This window comes from Eschrichtius robustus, chromosome 18 (genome assembly GCF_028021215.1).
Source record: "Eschrichtius robustus isolate mEscRob2 chromosome 18, mEscRob2.pri, whole genome shotgun sequence".
NCBI lineage: Eukaryota > Metazoa > Chordata > Mammalia > Artiodactyla > Eschrichtiidae > Eschrichtius > Eschrichtius robustus.
In genome coordinates this window covers 1,474,101-1,492,896 of record NC_090841.1, presented here as the reverse complement: position 1 = coordinate 1,492,896, position 18,796 = coordinate 1,474,101, and the positions used below count along the sequence as shown (strand labels likewise).

The following is an 18,796-nucleotide window of genomic DNA, read 5'->3' as shown; positions in this document are numbered from 1 at the left end:
CACCACAATGACGAGTAGCCCCCGTTTGCCGCAACTAGAGAAAGCCTGCGTGCAGCAACCAAGACCCAATGCAGCCAAAAATAAATAAATAAAATAGATAAATTTATTAAAAAAAGAAAAAAAAGAAGAGCCTTCTAGTTTTAATGATGACAAATGTGATACCATAAGAAAAACATAAAAATAAGGAAATGTATTCAAACAGCCTCAAACACAACAACTGCTTGACTGGATCCAAACTGATCGGGAACTGGGCACCAGCAGGTCATGACACTGGCACCTTCAGAGGCATGAACTGGACAAAACAAAAAGGCTAAAAGAAATAACTATGCCACTATCTGCTCTAAAATTAACATTTTTTATCAAAAAAAATTTTATCTACCCTACCAGAAGCACAGGAGACAATACTTAAAATTCTTTAATCATTATCATTATTATTTTTTTTTTTTGGCTGCGCCACACGGCTTGCGGGGTCTTAAGTTCCCTGACCCGGGATCAAATCCGGGCCCTGGCAGTGAGAGCGAGGAGTCCTACCCACTGGACGGCCAGGGAATTCCCTGAAGGGTCTAATTTACGCTCAATGAACATCTTGTGTGGACTCGACATGATACCCAATTACTTCAATTATTATGTCTAAAAATTAGTACTAGTTGCAACTTCTAAATAATTCCTCCTACAATGCAAATGACCCTTTAAAACAGGATCACTCAAATAATATTTTCATCACATATTAATTTGACAGTTAGGTTTTAAAATATACCCCCATCAATTAATTTACTGGTTAAGCTTATTTAATAAGTGGTACTCAATCACCAACTGAGTGAATTAATAACTGTCCTTAAGTTTTTCACATAAGATACATATTTGCTATCTGGTAAAGGACTTGGGCGCTGTTTCTTAGGATTGCGTGAAGTTTCAGGAAACAGTCCAAAGCTTCATCAAGCCGGTTTAGCTTCTTATAGGTAAGGCCTTTAAAAAGAAGAAAGAGAAAAAAAGGTAAGCTATAAATACTAGTACTGGTAGTAATTTTCTCAAAGTAACAGAATGAATATTAAATATAGGTAAATAGTCATCCAAAAGAGAAAATAAAGATGAACACAATCAAAAAAAAAAAAAGGAACAAGGCAGGGGCAGGAAATTCCACTACTGTTTGGCAGACACTAAACCATGAAAGCTTTAGTGCATGTTTTGAAGTGTTGAGGGGAGCAGGAATGACAAACATTAAAAGAACAGCACAAACAGTTCAGAAATGGGCTGGGTTACAGAATTTAGTTAAAGTCAGGGAGGACTGGGACTTCCCTGGTGGTCCAGTGGGTAAGAGTCAGTGCTCCCAATGATGGGGGGCTGGGTTCGATCCCTGGTTGGGGAACTAGATCCCACATGCATGCTGCAACTAAGACCAGGCGCAGCAAGAATGAATGAATTTATGAATGAATGAATGAATAAAATATTTTTTAAAAAATAAGTAAACTCAAGGAGGACTAAGGGACAAGTAATAAGCAGTGCCAGGACAAGTGATTATGCATGACGAAAAAAACCACACATTCCTCTCCTGAATTTATTCCTTTTTCAAATAAATTCAATTTTTATTTTAAAACTAAATAGAAAAAACAAAGCTATAAAAGCATGAAAGGAGGGCTTCCCTGGTGGCGCAGTGGTTGAGAATCTGCCTGCCAATGCAGGGGATACGGGTTCGAGCCCTGGTCTGGGAAGATCCCACATGCCACGGAGCAACTAGGCCCGTGAGCCACAACTACTGAGCCTGCGCGTCTGGAGCCTGTGCTCAGCAACAATAGAGGCCGCGATAGTGAGAGGCCCGCACACCGCGATGAAGAGTGGCCCCCGCTTGCCGCAACTAGAGAAAGCCCTCGCACAGAAACGAAGACCCAACACAGCCATAAATAAATAAATTAATTAAAAAAAAAAAAGCATGAAAGGAAAATGATTTTGTAATCTTGGGGTAGGGAAGGGTTTGATAAAGCAATAAACAAATGAAGCCACAAATTTTCAAAAACCAAATTTGACTACATAAAAAATAGAAAAATTCTGTTTCACAGAAGAAATTATAAAGCTCCCTTAAGCGACAGCCTAAGAGAGGCATTTAAACATATGAAGAGGCCAAATGGACGGGGGCCTGGTGAGTGACCTCATGCCCCCAGGCCCCCACACTCACCCCTCTTCTCCCAACCCCTCAGTGCCAGGTAGAGTTGCTAATGCCCCCTGCCCCTCCCGTCCCACCCAGCCCAGCCCGGGGAGGAGAGATCCAGCTGCCTGGACACTCCCAGGACACAGACGAGACAGACGGCGCCATGGTGGGGAGTGGGCAGGCCTCGAAGGTCCCACTCAGCCTCAGCTGCAAACTCCTAGGTTCGAGAAGGCCAGGCTCATCAGACATGGAGGAAAGATTGTCACAGGAAAGAGAGGATAACATGAACAAGCCAACCAAAGAAGCAGGAGAAGAAACCTTCAGAGGAAACTTCACTGAAAAGCCAAGACATGAGCCTGCACTGCATCAACATGTGTCTGCAACAGCACGAGCTCACGATGGGGTGGGGGTGGGGGGGATGAGGGGTACACAACAGGGGGGGCACAAACGGGGGGGCATGACGGGGGGACACGATGGGGGTCAGGTGACCTCTGACAGGCAGGGGAGGGATGGGGTGGTGTGAGCCTTCAGGTCTTTTAACAGTTTATTAAAGACAAAATCTGAAGTAAAAATAACAAAATGTAAAAATGTGTTAAATATAGGTGGTAGGTACAGAGGTATGCTTTTTCTCTTTTTTTTTAGTGTTTGAAATTGTTTGTAATTAAAAAGGAAGGGACTTCCCTGGTGGTGCAGTGGTTAAGAGCCCACCTGCCAATGCAGGGGACACAGGTTCAAGCCCTCGTCCAGGAAGATCCTACATGTCATGGAGCAACTAAGCCTATGCGCCACAACTACTGAGCCTGCATGCCACAACTACTGAGCCCGTGTGCCACAACTACTGAAGTCCACACACCTAGAGCCCGTGCACCGCAACAAAGAGTAGCCCCCGCTCACTGCAACTAGAGAAAGCCGGTGCGCAGCAACAAAGACCCAACGCAGCCAAACATAAATAAATTTATTTAAAAAAAAAAAAAAAGAAAAGAAAGGAAGAAAATGAGATTTTTTCCCCCACCTATCAGTTTGGCAAAAGTTGAATTATAATATCCAGTATTAGCAGGAATTCGGGAAACATTCTCATACCACAGTGGGAGGAACCTGAAAGTCTTTTTAGAGGGAATTTCGGCAACATCTACCCAAATCTCACAAGTGTCCAGATTCTGAGTCATTAATTCCATTAAAAATAGTCTATAATCCAAGAGTCTTCTTTTCAACTTTTTGTTGCAAGGAACTCTTCCTCTCAATGAATTGGAGCTTTTTAAGCAAAAAAAAAAAAAAAAAAAAGAAGGCAATTTTGCCTGTTTTACTTACCAATATTGTAAAGTGCTTCAGTACAAGAAGAATCATTTCTTAGAGCCTCTTTATAGAATTCAGCTGCCTTCTCATAGTCACCATTTGCAAAAACTGTATTCCCTTTATTAGTAAGAGCTGACGGGTTATATCTGTCAGAGTTCACAGCTAAATCTGCATAGCTACTGGCTTGTGCGAACTCATTCTCCTAAAGTACAAAAATATACAAATTATTTGAAGTTCACTGTACCCCTTCTGCCTCTTCTGAGATTACAGACATGATAAAGGGACTTTCCCAGATTACAGACAGGATAAACAAGCACATATTTTACATATCTTGGTCTCGCTGGACTCACTCCACAAAAGGTCTTACTTGTCAAGAAGTTTCTTACAACCGACTGCTCCACAGCCATGGTCTGGACACCAGCACCACTTCCACAGCAGCGGTTCCATCTCCAGCACCCACCTTCCTGCCATCACTGACTGCAGGTGGGAGCTCCCCACACCCACGGCACCCACCCAGCTAGAGGCCCCACCGCCCTCCTGCCCCGTCACCCTGGCTGCATGGCCGGTGGGTCCCGCATCGCCACAGCCCACGCCTCCGCTCCGTCCCCACCGCCAGTGCCTGATTAGGACGCGGCTGGGCTGGCATTCACCTGTGCCGCGAGGGCCTCCCACCTCTCACAACATAACTGCTGGTGCCTCGTTGGCGTGGCTGAGGGAGGGGCGCTGCTTCCCAGCTCCCATCCCCCGTGATCCTTGTCCAGTGGCCGTGCATGTGAACGTGTGGCGGCACCTTACCCTCTGAAGGTCCTTCCCAGTCTCCAGGGGCAGGGCGGGTGCAGACTCGCACCCCTGGCCCAGCTCGCCCTCGCTCCCCACCCATGTCCAGCTATTGCTCCTGCAGAGGACCCAGATCTGCGCCGGGCTGGGCTGTGGACCACAGAGGGCATCCGAGTCCCACAGACCTCTCCACCAAGTTCACGGGCACCTGGGTTGTTTCCACCCACTCCTGGTTATTATGAATAACGCTGCTCTGAACATTCACGTACAAGTATCTGTGTGGACTCCCTAAGAGCGGGGTGCTGCCATCATAAACACTAAACCGTGTAACACCGTCTTTTGGATTAAGCTTCAGGCACAACTTAGAAGAGCAGTGACGGGTTGCTGACGGGGACTGGAGAGCTGTGAGGGGATGACCTCAGGGTCCAGGGAGGGAAGGGCAGCTGCACACGGAGGGGAGGGGAGGGGGAAGGGAAGGGGAGAGGGGAGGGGGAGGGGAGGGGGAAGGGAAGGGGAGAGGGGAGGGGGAGGGGAGAGGGAGGGGGAGGGGGGGAGAACACGAGGCGGCTGCAGGTGCAAAGGCCCAGCCCTGCTCCAGCGGACCGTCCTGCAGGGTGGGCTGAGCCTCGCTCGGCTACATCGGCTGAGCCTTCCCCCGCCGCCCCCCCCAAGGGGCCTTTGTTCTCCCGTGCCCCCTCTCTGCTCTCACCATGCCTGCCCCCCCAAAGCCGTCATGCTTTGCTAGTTCCTTTCCTGTCTCCTCCACGGATTTGCACTCTGGCCTCCTCAGCCCCCAGCCCTGTGCTCTGCTCACACCCTGGAGACACCGCCTGCTGTCTGCGTACCAGAGACAGGGCTTCAACAATTCACAGCTACTTCTCACAGTTCCGGAGGCTGGAGGTCAAAGACCAGGGGGTCAGCAGGCCTGGTATCTGGTGAGGGCCCACGTCCACATCTGCGGACGGCCTCCTTGCTGTGTCCTCACAGGGCACAGGGCTCTGGTCCCATTCTCCTCTAATAAAGGCACTAATCCCATCATGGGGGCTCCCCTCATGACCTCAGCTAACCCTAATTCCCCACCTCCAAATACAGTCACGTTGGGTGTTAGGGCTTCAAAGATGAATTTTGGGGAGACAATCATTCCGTCCATGGCATCTATCATCAAAGCTTAAACCTCTACAGAAGACAACCACGCATTTTATCTCTAACCCTGATTTCCCACCTGAGATCAGCTCCACAGGTCCTCCCTCCGTCCTCCTTCTGAGATGGCCTCGCACTCACGTCCACCACTCAAGCGGCCCCCAGACCCACCCCAGCCGTGCTGTCCTTCTCCACCCCGCTTCTCCAGAGCCCCTCCTTGGGCAGCAACGTAAAAATACCACAGTACCAACGTAGTTATGAAAAGCAGAACTCACCAAATAATACAGGAATGAGAGGTTGGTTGCAGCTGCACTCTTCACACTACTGTCCTTTTTTTCAAACATTTTTAAGGTCTCTACAGCCTAAAAATGAAATATCTGCAAGTTATTACCTTTGTAATATGATAGCATTTAGGCTTAAGTTTGGGGACAAGACCAGGGAAGGCACAGAGGGGTGATTAGTGTGTTCAGGAAAACAGATGACAGATGAGAATTTCACTTGATTATCAGTACTTGTGAAAAAGAATTCTCAAAACTGGGAGAGAAAGCAATTCTGGGAGCGTCACAAAGTGACCTGATACAGATCCAAATGTAACTACACTCTGAAGCCATGAGGAAAGCACATTTTTACCCCCTGGCAAGTCTGAGATGCCCCGACCTGGCAGGACACTTGGGATGACAGGCTCCTTGCATGAGAGGTGGATGAGTTCTCCACCTAGAAGTTACCGAAAGGTACCAGAAACAGGAAAAAGACATGGTTTTCCTTCCTTCCTTTACAATACATTTACTGAATAGAAAATGCTTGGCCGCTGGCTCCTGGGGAGCAGTTGTGTCCAAGCAAAGCCCTGCTCAGCTTCTGCAGGGGCCGCAGCTGCTGCTGCTGGACGCCCGTGTGGTCCGAGCCCTGAGCCGGTGGACGCCGTGCGGTCCGAGCCCTGAGCCGGTGGACGCCGTGCGGTCAGAGCCCTGAGCCGGTGGACGCCGTGCGGTCAGAGCCCTGAGCCGGTGGACGCCGTGCGGTCCGAGCCCTGAGCCGGTGGACGCCGTGCGGTCCGAGCCCTGAGCCGGTGGACGCCGTGCGGTCCGAGCCCTGAGCCGGTGGACGCCGTGCGGTCCGAGCCCTGAGCCGGTGGACGCCGTGCGGTCCGAGCCCTGAGCCGGTGGACGCGGTGAGGTCCGAGCCCTGAGCCGGTGGACGCCGTGCGGTCAGAGCCCTGAGCCGGTGGACGCCGTGTGGTCAGAGCCCTGAGCCGGTGGACGCCGTGTGGTCCGAGCCCTGCGCCGGGCCACCGAGCACGTGACTCCCCTGCGGCCAAGGGCAGGAGACCTGCACACCCGGTCATAGCGCAGTAAAGAACTGCTCTCTTAAAGGGTCTTGATTACTCGAGAGAAAACTGTTGGAAGTTTCCAGACCATTAGTTTATAATCCCACAAAGTAAATTCTGTAAGAGAAAAACCCAAACGCCATACCCTCCATCTTGAGACCCCCTTTCTCACTTTCTTTCTTGGAAGGCTCTTCCATAACAAGAAGCTCCTAAAACTTACCTGGAAGTGACTCCCTGCAGAAGCCACCTCACCAACTCTACCCAACCCCCAGCTCCTCTTCTGAGCCTCTAAGCTTTATAAGCTGCATTTCACATTGAATAAGAATTGAGATGTTTTCATCTTTACTTTCAGATTGTGTCACTATAAATGTATGTGCTAATTTAAAATATAAGGCAAGTGGGGACTTCCCTGGAAGTCCAGTGGTGAGGACTCCACGCTTTTGCTGCTGAGGGCGTGGGTTCAATCTCTGGTCAGGGAACTAAGATCTCACAAGCCGTGTGGCACGGCCAAAAATAATTAATTAATTAATTATAAGGCATGTGAATAGGCATAACTCACATATCCATTGAATCCTCTGACTCAAGTAGACTGTAGAGGGGAAGAAGGCTGTTCTCTGATATTTCTGACATCCATAAAGCAGAACCCGAAAGCAAACTAACAACAATGGTAATTTTTTAAAAACGGAACGCTATCAGTTTATATCGTTCCTTTCAAAGCAGCTATTCACATTATAGTCAAGGAAATGTGTTGGATCTTAAAATTCTGGTATTTGTTAATCTGTGGCTCATCGATAACAATACTTTAAGACTATGTTTAACACCAAATCTATTCTCCCCACAAAAGATTGCTACGAATCCAAACAATACATAAAGAACAATGCAACCCAAAGCTATTACTCAGAAGAATTAACAAGAATATTTAGAACTTAAAACATTCATTTAAAAACATGGCCAGAGTAAAAACATATTTCAAATTTTAAGCTTCTAAACTACAACTATCCTGAAAAGGTTAATATTCTAAAAAAAGGAACATTCTCAGGTATTTTTGGCTTTGAAATAGGCTGTTTTCATACTGTTCTTTACACATTCAATGAATGCATCTCTAATATTTCTGTTTTTAAAAGTAAAATAATGTAAATCAATTTATCAACGAAACAGATAAAAGTTCACAATAAAATTTAGTTGTAAATGGCAAAACAAATAATGAAAATAAACATTGTTAGTTTGGGGGTTTTTTTCCCCAAGAAGAATTAGGAAAATAGACAAATCTCCGTTTTGGTTTTCTTTCCTGGCTGATGCTGTCCACTAAGGGCTTCAGCTTTCCTCTGGGTATGTCTGTCCACCACCACTGGCTTTCACCCCATCCATCTGTGGCTTTAGTGGAGTTCTTTCTCTGCTACAAAACAACACTATCACCACAAAAAAACCATACTCTGAGATTTCAATTTCAGCATTTTTTTTGAAAAACATTTACAACATTACGCCAAGTTGTAAACGAAGCATCTTCGGGCTTCCCTGGTGGCACAGTGGTTAAGAATCCGCCTGCCAATGCAGGGTACACGGGTTCGAGCCCTGGTCCAGGAAGATCCCACATGCCGTGGAGCAACTAAGCCCGTGTGCCACAACTACTGAGCCTGCGCTCTGGAGCCCATGAGCCACAACTACTGAGCCCATGTGCCACAACTACGGAAGCCCGCACACCTAGAGCCCGTGCTCCGCAATAAGAGAAGCCACCACAATGAGAAGCCAGTGCACCACAACGAAGAGTAGCCCCCGCTCGCCGCAACTAGAGAAAGCCCGTGTGCAGCAATGAAGACCCAATGCAGCCAAAAATAAATAAATAAATAAAGCATCTTAATATCAATGATCATTATGAGATACGTCAATCCAATCCTTTTTACCTAAAAGTGTTCCTTCCTTCCAAACTAAGATTGTGTTATACCTACCTCGTCATACTTACAATACGCAACAAAAGAAACACAAAGTAAAAGCAGCGATGTAAAAGAAAGCAGAAATTACATTTTTAAAACATCAGCAAAATAATTGATATTAAAATTGTATATAGGCAAATGGAACAAAAAATATTTTGAATGAGAACAGCTAGGAAAGCAGCAAACAATATGATTTGGGTTAAATGAATTTAAATATGAAAAAATTAGCGGGTTTATTCCTTAGTGAACACACTTTTAAAACATAGACGATAATACAGTGTTAAACCTTTCTAAAAAGACCATTTAAAAGTATCAACAGAAAACTCGGAAAATGGCTTTCTCTATTTTGTTATCTGTAACAGTACTTCTCACACAGACACGAAATTATTTTTTTGGTCCACAGATGACTCCAGCAAGACAGCAAAGACCAATCTGTCTCACTTCACTTCCACTTTTCAGCATCCCAACAGGATCAGAGTTTCATCGGTGGCATTTTTAATGCCCAAGGGTGTGACGCTCAAACGGCAGAACAGACACAAAGATACCTAGAAAGTCTTCTTATGCTTTACAAACGCTGAACAATCATTAAGCACGCTGAACCCATGCGCACCGTGGGCCAGCCGGTGTGCTGCCCCAGCCTTCACCACACGGCAACGCCATGAGCACCGGGCTGCTTCCCCTTCGCTCACGTCCTCGGGGCAGATGCCCTTCTCCCTCCTCCCCGACAAAGGGGTCAGTTACTTCTACTGTCTCCAGGAAAACGGAAAGTCCTTAAATAGGAAGAAAGCCTGAAACTGGCTCAGGAGAGCATGGCGGAAAGACACTGGGGCTCCCTCTGGCCCTCACTCTCTGGGTCTAAACGCTGAAGAGCTGAGTTTTCTACATTGCAGGCATATACGCTACTAACCACTGGTTTTATAAACTAGGGTATCAAGTTTCATTCTCTTTATTCTCCTTTGTGATCCCCGGCCCCTTTTAAAAAGCTGTTCTTCTGTTCTCCTGTGAGGCAGACTGTGGAAGGGGAGCACCGTTCCACCCCACCTCAGGTGGCAGGCCAGTGGTGGGACCAGTGACAGATCCCTTTCGTGCCCAACGCAACGTCAACGAGTAAACCAAACACGTACAACAGATGCCAGGAGAGCTGCTCAGGCACCAGGCTGCTGCTCTAGCTCCCGGCCTCCCCCACCGCCCGGGTACGAACCTGACTCTGAACAGCCTCCAAGCTTCAGGGAACACTCTGAAAACCTCTGGGGAAAGTTGACCTCTGGACTAGAATACGGTTTAGTAATTTAGCAGCCATGTTGTACATGGCAAGCGTTTATATTTTAAGAAACAGGACAGGGGAATTCCCTGGTGGTCCAGTGGTTAGGACTCTATGCTTCCACTGCAGGGGACCTGGTTTCAATCCCTGGTCAGGGAACTAAGATCCCACATGCCGTGCGGCCAAAAAAAAGGAAACAGGACAAACAGGTCACAATTAAAAACACGCTATATTAAAGGAAATTATGTTAAGGTAGAAATAAAAATATTATTCAACTTCAGAATAATCACAGGTAACAGTAATCTGGAAAGGAGTTTCACGGTATTATCGCTTTGACCAGTTAACATTAACTTCCATCTAAACATTTTTTTAAACTTACTTGATTAAAGTCCTTTTGTCTCAGGTACGTAATTGCTTTGTTTATTTCCAGATCATTTGCCAGCTCTACATACTGAGAAGCTTTCACAACTTCAACACACCTATAAAGTAAAGGGTAAAAACGGTTATTTTATTTTGTTTTAATATATCTAGGTTTTCTTAACTGTGACTTTTCACAAGTGTTTAAAAGTGCCCCTACTGTTCTGTAGGACTGAGCACCTGACTCCTTCCAACACAGGCATTAAGTTACAGAGCTCTTCAGTTCCAAACCCGTTTTCTCAGCCAATTTTTCATTAGCCTCTTGTCGCATCTAATTATTTATGGTATTTTAAATAAAATTCTCATTTTAAAATTAATAAAACAACTTCAGTTTGTAACAGGTAAAACTGTTTCTATATATTTTTTCATCTTAAATGCTCTGATGGTGAGAAAAATTCTACAGAACTTGAGAATATATTTAATCTTTTGTGTCCAAACTTGAACAGACTTTCACGGATCCATTGCCCAGGGCACACAGAACATCTACTGTTAACTAAACATCAGGCAATGTGCCAATTCCTGTAAGCATGAACACATTTAGTCCTCACCACAGCCCTGAAAGACTGGCATTATTTCATGTCATAGATACAAAAATAGATCGCACAAGTAGAAAACTGCCAAGAACTTGAGCCCAATTTCTATTGCTACCAAAACTCACTGCACCAAGACTAATGTTTTTCAAATTGAGGATCATGACCTTTCAAGTAACAGAAGAGAAAAGCTATCAAAGGGCTTTTGTGCATAACAAGGGCAAGGGGGGCTGCTTCATCGTTTTCTCACTGAGGGTCTGGTTCAAAAATGTTTCAAAGCCACTGGCTTAGACCAATAATTGAAAAATACTGGGACTTCCTGGCGGTCCAGTGGTTAAGACTCCACACTCCCAATTCAGGGGGCCCGAGTTCAATCCCTGGTCAGGGAACTAGATCCCGCATGCTGCAACTAACACCCGGCACAGCCAAATAAATAAATACATAATTTTAAAAGATAAAATTAAAAAATAAAATTATTGAAGCAGAAGATCCCTTTCTTCAAACAGAACATTTTTTAAACCCTGATTTATAAAACAGCCCTTCTGCTTGGAGTGGTGAGAGAGGATGTGAAACCCAGCCTGTCAGGCCCCCCTGGAGGACACTCTCAGCAAAGCAGCATGCAGGGCTCCCCAAAGTAACAGGGAAACCCTCTATTCCACGACGCACGCAGCAAATGGTCACCGAATGTCTACAACGTGTGAGACATTACGTCTGGTACAGGGCTACCAGGACACACAAAATACAGTTCTTGCCCTCGAGGGGAAGCAGACCTGTAAACTGAGCTAGGTATAAGAACCATGGTGAAGAAATACAGGAATGGAAGGGTGGAGACACTAAACCAGACAGGAAAGGTATTCCAGACATGTGGGAGCTCAGTTTAAGGGACAAGGATGAATCGATTTGACAAAAGGGGAAGGGTGTTCCAGGAAGAGGGGCTCACAAATCCAAAGATGTGGAAGATCAGAAAAGTCGGAAATATTTAAGACGCTGACTCATTCCCTGAGCTGCCATCAACAAATCAAGTGGCTCAAAGACAAAGGCATGATGCTCTTCCCCTCCTGTTACCAAACAGGATTCTGCAAAGGGATTAAGCCCCACAGAAAATTACTGGAGTCACTTTTTTTCTCAGTTTCCTAAGGATGGAACAAAGCTCCCACCATGCTAGACAGACAGGATGCCTTAGAACCTTTGGGCTAATTATCCAGAAGAATCTATACAAGAAGGGCTGCCAACATCTTGGCCCTTGAGACACTCTTCTCTCTACATACAATATCCTCCCTCCCTTCCCCCACTTTTATTCCTACTAATCCTTCAAGCCTCAGCCCAAATGTCACTTAATCTGGGGAGCCTTCCATGACACCATGACAACAAACTATATTAGCATTAGCAACTGGGACTAAGAAATCACACAGCACACAATAAAACATAACTTGTTACATTAGTATAACATAGCAGTTACAATGTTTTGTGATTGCTAATATAATTATCTACTTAGCTAATCAAGGAGATCTTAGGTGACAACCAACATTAGCTAAACTGTAAATTTCTTGAAGGCAGATACTTTTTATCCTGAACTTCCAACTGGCCTGCAGTAAACAATAAATATTTATTTTTGTTGTATACAACACTGTAAATCAACTATAATTCAATAAAATTCTTTAAAAAAGAAATAATGGCTGAGAACTTCCCAAATCTGGGGAGAGATGTGGACATCCAAGTTCATGAAACTAAGAGACAACCCCAAAAGTTCAACTCAAAACAATTTTCTCTATGATACATTGTAATAAAACTATCTAAATTCAAAGACAAAGAGAAAATTTTTAAATCAGCAAAAGAATCCGCCTGACAATGCAGGCCCTGGTCCTGGAATATCCTACATGCCATGGAGCAACTAAGCCCGTGAGCCACAACTACTGAGTCTGTGCTCTAGAAGCTGCGAGCCACAACTACTGAAGCCTGTGAGCCTAGAGCCCGTGCTCCACAACAAAGAGAAGCCACCGCAATGAGAAGCCCACGCAGCATAACGAAGAGTAGCTCCGCTTGCCGCAACTAGAGAAAGCCCATGCGCAGCAACAAAGACCCAACGCAGCCAAAAATAAAATTTTAGAAAGTCTAATATGACAAAAGTAATTAGTTTTGATAAGTTAAAATGTTAAGTTAGTGGAAAATTTCACTCAGACTGGTAGGCATTTTATAAATACTTAAAATTTCACTTACATACCAACTACTAGATTGCAAAGACACAACTATAATCATCTTCTTAAAAAGCTAGAAACATTAGACAATTAAATGTATATGATTTAGTAAACATTAAGAGAATTCAGGTTAGATTTAGTAACAGTAAAACAACATTTACTATTCAGTATAATTAAAGATGAACAGAGTTCATTTACTGTGAGATGCTTGTCTCCCAAATCAAGGAGATCTTAGGTTACAACCAACATTTGGTGTTCACAGAAAGGGATACAGTGATTTGTTGTACTATACATTGATCAGAACATATGTGGAGTACATGTACAGATACAGGGACACATTTTAAGGAACTTGTTTATAAACTAGGCGAGCAACCAGTCAGGTAGAAAACCAGCCGTTTTGGAAAAACACACCGTATCTGAAATGGATGAAGAAACTGGAACTGATTACCTGAAAAGAGAAAAAACTTTGAAGAAAGCCCTTATCTCACTATCAGCAATAATTGGCAAAACCTCTGAATCAAAACAGTAGCAGGCATGCACTATTTCCCATTCCACCCCCATGAGAAATACAATTTCTGGAAGGATGAAAAGAGTGCTGGCTTATGAAGCAGAGAAAAGGAGGCTACGGTAAGAAAGCGCCACGGAGGAGTGTGCTTCCTGCTCCAGGTGAGGCTGGGGATCCAGGGACGGGGAGTGAAGCGCTGAGCTGGGCAGCGGGAACCACTGACCGCCATCTCCAGACAGTGGACGGGGAGCCTGCAGACCTCCCCTCAGACTCAACAATGACAAAGAACAGCCAGAGAAAAAGAACGTGCTCTTGGAAATGTAAAATAAAACAATTAAATGGAATAGTTGAATGAGAAATTCAAAGAAGTCTCCCAGAAAGCAAAGCAGAACCAGAGTTGGAAAATATGAGAAAGATAAGTAACAAGGAAGTCCAAATCCAACTGACAGAAATTTATAACTGGAAAAGGAAGTAAATTAGCAGAGAAATAATATTTACTCAAATTGAAAGGAAACACAGACTGCAAATTGAGGGGTCTATTGAGTGCTTAAGAGGAAAATAGAGAAAAAAAAAAAAGACAAATTTAAACACATTATGAAATTTCAGAACAAAGCTACAGAGAAAATTATAAAAATTACCAGAAAGAAACTGCAGGTCACCTACAAATAGCAAGGATGAGACTAGCATTAGAATTCTAATCAGCAACAGTGCTAGTTAACAGTGAAGAAATGCTTTTTGAGTTCTAAGAGGAAACAAGTTACAACTTAGGGTATCATACCTGATCAAATAAATGATCAACCAAGAATGAGGACAGAACTAGACACTTACAGACATGCACAGACAGATCTTAGGGGGTTAATTCAGGAAGAAATCAAGGAAAAAATAAAGATGATGTTCAAAAAGAAAGAGGATCCAACCTGGGAAAGACATGAAGGTAAACCCCAAGACGACATTCAACACCAGGCTAAGGGAACCAACAGCTTACAGAGACTGGGGCAGGGAGAGTTCCGAGAGGGAGGACTCCATATAACCTAAGAGAAGCAAAGAGTGCCAAGAGAAGACAGAGAGGTAACTGGAGACACCAGAAAAACAAACATCATGGGCCAAATATGAAGCCTCCAGAACAAACTAAACCAGGGAGACAATGGATTCCATGGCGAGAATCTGAATCGTAATAAGGATATGGTAAAGAAAGCATACGTTACTTCCACCAAGAAGAAACATGAAAAGTAATTAGAAAACGGGAGCTGTAACTCTTCTGTACTTACTTGGTTTTCTAACCATGTACATGTATCTTGGACTTTAAAAATTCTGGTAGGGTACCACGCAGAAGAGGTCACAGACTCACTCTACATTGGTTCGAAAGATCATAGAAAAGAGTTTCATGAAGGGCAACTATGGATTCAATACAATGAAGAATTTTCTAACCTTTAGAGATGTTCAGAAATAAAGCAAATGATTTGAACACCGTAAGAATCCAAGCAGAGGATAAATGGCACCTACATGGGATGCTATAAAGAGGATTGTCGTACTGGGTGGAAGAAACAAATTCAACTACTCATCCAAAAAATGACCTAAGATTTTTCCAGCTCTAAAAACCCTTCACTCCTATCTGGGAAATATATCCACAGACAATAGCCTTTTTAGGTGTGAGAGGTATTACTCAGGATAAAAAGTTTAGCAGTACTGACAAATTTAAGGTAGAAAAAGGACATAATGAGAAAAGATAAAGTAAAAAGGAAGAGGGCACAGGCTGGAATTTATACAACGAAAGCAATTATGTATCCACATATCAAATGTAGCACACTTGCCTTAGTACTTAATTTACAAAATGACATGAACAATAATAAAAATATGTTAGAACTTTTAGAGTGGCCTATACTAATCTTACCATATAATAGTATTTGCTTGATAAGTAGAAATCAATATTTGCAATTATTTATTTACTTTTCTAATAACAAAGTTTTAAATCAATAAACGTATAAACTAGAAAACATCATGTCCATCCAGTTATACTGAATTTCTCTCTTACCAATCATAACCTACAGCAAAAGATGTTTCAATTACAGGAGCAATGAGTTTTGCTGCTGTCATGATGTATTTTTCTGCCATGGCTTTCCTATATCAAACAAACAAAAAAGATTTAGAAATATGGTATAAAAAGAGTTTCAATTTATTTCTTAAAATGTAAGTGTAAACACTGTCCGGGCAGCTATGCTAGCAATCTGTTTACAAATCAGGTTGAAAACCATGACTGGGAAATGTGATCAGCAAGCCATGACTGCCCTTGGGGTCAGCAGTTCTTGGTCTGTGATGCATTCTGAGGAAAGAAGGAAGGAAAGAAAGGGGGGGAAGGGAGGGAGAAAGAAGGAAGGAGAGAGAGATACACAGGACTCGGCAGCTGAAGCTGCGTAATCTGCACTGTCTGTGGAAATGAAAGGGTGAAAACTGCCACTACAGAAACTGTGGTAAATACTAAAACTGAACTACTACACGTCTCTATAGATTTGCCTAATCTTCACCTTTCATTTTATAAATGGGATCATAGACTATGTGGTCTTTTGTGACTGGCTTCTTTCACTTTATCATAACGTCCTCAAGGTTCATGTGTACTGTAACATATGTCAGTATTTCATTCATTTTATGGCTAAATAATATTCCATTGCATGGACGGATCATATATTTTTTACCCATTCATCAGTTGTGGACATTTGGGTTGTTTCCACTTTCTGGATACGAATAATGCTGCTATGAATATTCCTGTATAACTTATTATGTTATTATGTGGATGTATGCTCTAATTTCTTTTGGGTATGTATCTAGGAGACAAATTGCTGGGTCATACGTTAAGTCTATGAAGAACTTCCAGACTTTTCCAGAGTGGCTGTACCAGTTTACATTTCCACCATCAGCATATAAGGTTTCAACTTCTCCACATCCGCATCAACACGTTATCATCTATCTTTTTGATTCAGTCACACTAGTGGGTGTGAAGTGCTATCTCATTGCAGTTTTGAGTTGCATGTCCCTAGTGAGTACTGAAGTTAAGCATCTTTTCATGTGCTTATTGCCATTTGAATATCTGTTTTGCAAAAATGTCTATTCATATCCTTTGTATATTTTTAATTAGGTTTTGGCCTTTTTATTAGTGAGTTGGAAGAGTTCTTCTACGTACTGCAGAAGCAGGTCCCTTCTTGGATACACGGCTTGCAAATATTTTCTCCCATTCATTAGGTTGTTTTCACATTCTTGATGGTGTACTTTGAAGAACGAAAATCTTTAATTTTGGTGAAGTCCAATTTACCTATTTTTTCTATTTACCTATTGTTTTCATACCTAAGAAACCATTGCCTAACACAGGTCAATAATATTTATGTCTATGTTTTTTCTTCTAAGAATTTTGTAATTCTAGTTCTTACTTTCAGGTCTATGATCCATTTTGAAGTAATTTTTCTGTATGGTGTGAAAGAGAAGTCCAACTTCATCCTTTTGCATGAGCACATTCAATTGTTCCAGCACCATTTGCTGAAAAGAATATCCTTTCCCCATGGAATTGTCCTGACAGTTTTATTGACTATAAATGTAAGGCTTTATTTCTGGACTCTCAAGTCCATCCCACTGACTTTTATGTATGTCTTTATGCTTCTAACATAAAGTATTATCACACTGTCTTAATTAGTGTGGCTTTGTAGCTTGAGTCCTCGAACTTTTCTATTCTTTTTCAACATTGTTTTGGCTATTCTGGATTCCTTACATTTCCATATGAATTTTAGGATCAACTTGTCACTTTCTGCAAAAACACTACTGGGATTTTGATAGGGATTACACTGAATCTGTAATCTGGGGAGCACTGCCATCTTAGCAATACTAAGTGCCTATCCATAAACATGTAATCTCTGTCCATTTATTTAGCATTTCTTCCAATGATGTTTTACAGTTCTCAGAGTACAAGTTTTGCATTTCATTTGTTAAATTTACTCCTAATAAATTATTTTTTATGCTACTGTAAATGTAATTGATTTCATTTTCAGATAGCTCACTAGCAGTGTGTACCACCCCTCTACGGTATTTTCAGATAGCTCACTAGCACTGTGTACCACACTTCTATAGTATTCTGTTGATTCTTGCATGTTTATCTTTTACTCTGGAACCTTGCTGAACTCTTTTATCAGTGGTAAATTTTTTTAGTGCGTTCCTTAGGATCTTCTATGTACAAGATCACGGGATCTTTAAACAGAGATAAGTTGTACTTCTCTCCAATCTGGATAAGTAAGTCTTTTAGTTACTTTTCTTTCTGTCTTTCACCATTAAGTACTATAATGTGAAACTGGGGGTTTTTCATAGATGTCCTTTATCAGATGGGGCAACCTCCTTTCTACTCCTAGCTTGCTGAAGTTTTGTTTGTTTGTTAAACAAAATCCAATACGGATTTTGGATTTTGTTCCCCCCCAATTTGTCCTTTTTTTTTTTGGTTTACTGAGATGATCATGTGGCTTTTGTCCTTTGTTCTACTGATATCCTGTATCATATTAATTGAATTTTAGATGGTAAACCAATCTTGTCTTGGTCTTGGGATAAATCCTAATTAGTCATGGTGCATAATTCTTTTCCTATTTTGTTAGTATTTTTGGTTTCCTAATATTTTCTTGAGAATTTTTAATCTATAGTCATAAGATATTTTTCTGTAGTTTTCTGTCTCTTCTGTTTTATTTTGATATCAAGGTAATACTAGTTCATAAAATGAACTATTTTCTGGAAGAAACTGTATAGAAATGATGTTTATTCTTCTTTAAACATTTTCTAGAATTCTCTAGTAAAACCATATAGGTCTGGAGATTTGCCTTATAAATTCAATTTCCTTAACATTCAAAGGGCTATTCAAACGATCTATTTCATATTAAGTGAGTTGTGGTAGTTTGTATTTTTTACGAAAGTGGTCCATTTTGTCTAAGTTTCAAATTTACAACCCTGTGTACAGGGTTGTCTGTAGTATTTCCTTAATATCTTTCTGATGTCTGCAGGGTCTGTAGTGATAGCTACTATTTTGTTCCTAATACTAGTAATTTGGGTCTTCTCTCTTTTACCTTCATCAGTCTTGTTAGAAGTTTGTTAACTTTACTGATCTATTCAAAGAATCAGCTGTTTCACTGACGTTCTGTATTGTTTCTCTCTTCAGTGCCAATGATTTCTGTTCTTTTATTATTTCTTTCCTTCTGCTTCTTTTGGGTTGATTTTGCTCTTCTTTTTCTAGGTTCTTTATTTTTTAATTGAGGTATAGTT

At 42.5% G+C, this 18,796-nt stretch overlaps 1 protein-coding gene across 6 annotated transcripts in view; it reads right to left on the bottom strand.

Moving 5' to 3' along the window:
• Nucleotides 1-18,796, bottom strand: part of IFT88 (intraflagellar transport 88) — a 74,499-nt gene that overhangs the window by 23,400 nt on the left and 32,303 nt on the right. For 4 of the 6 annotated variants that reach the window (XM_068526661.1, XM_068526657.1, XM_068526659.1 and 1 more), the window contains 5 exons: nt 15,549-15,635; nt 10,249-10,348; nt 5,629-5,715; nt 3,452-3,638; nt 858-966 (listed from right to left, as the gene is read on the bottom strand). In XM_068526661.1, the coding sequence (XP_068382762.1) occupies nt 858-966; nt 3,452-3,638; nt 5,629-5,715; nt 10,249-10,348; nt 15,549-15,635 (570 nt within the window). The remainder of the gene's footprint in view (nt 1-857; nt 967-3,451; nt 3,639-5,628; nt 5,716-10,248; nt 10,349-15,548; nt 15,636-18,796) is intronic. The other 2 variants (XM_068526658.1, XM_068526660.1) reach the window with 1 other exon arrangement.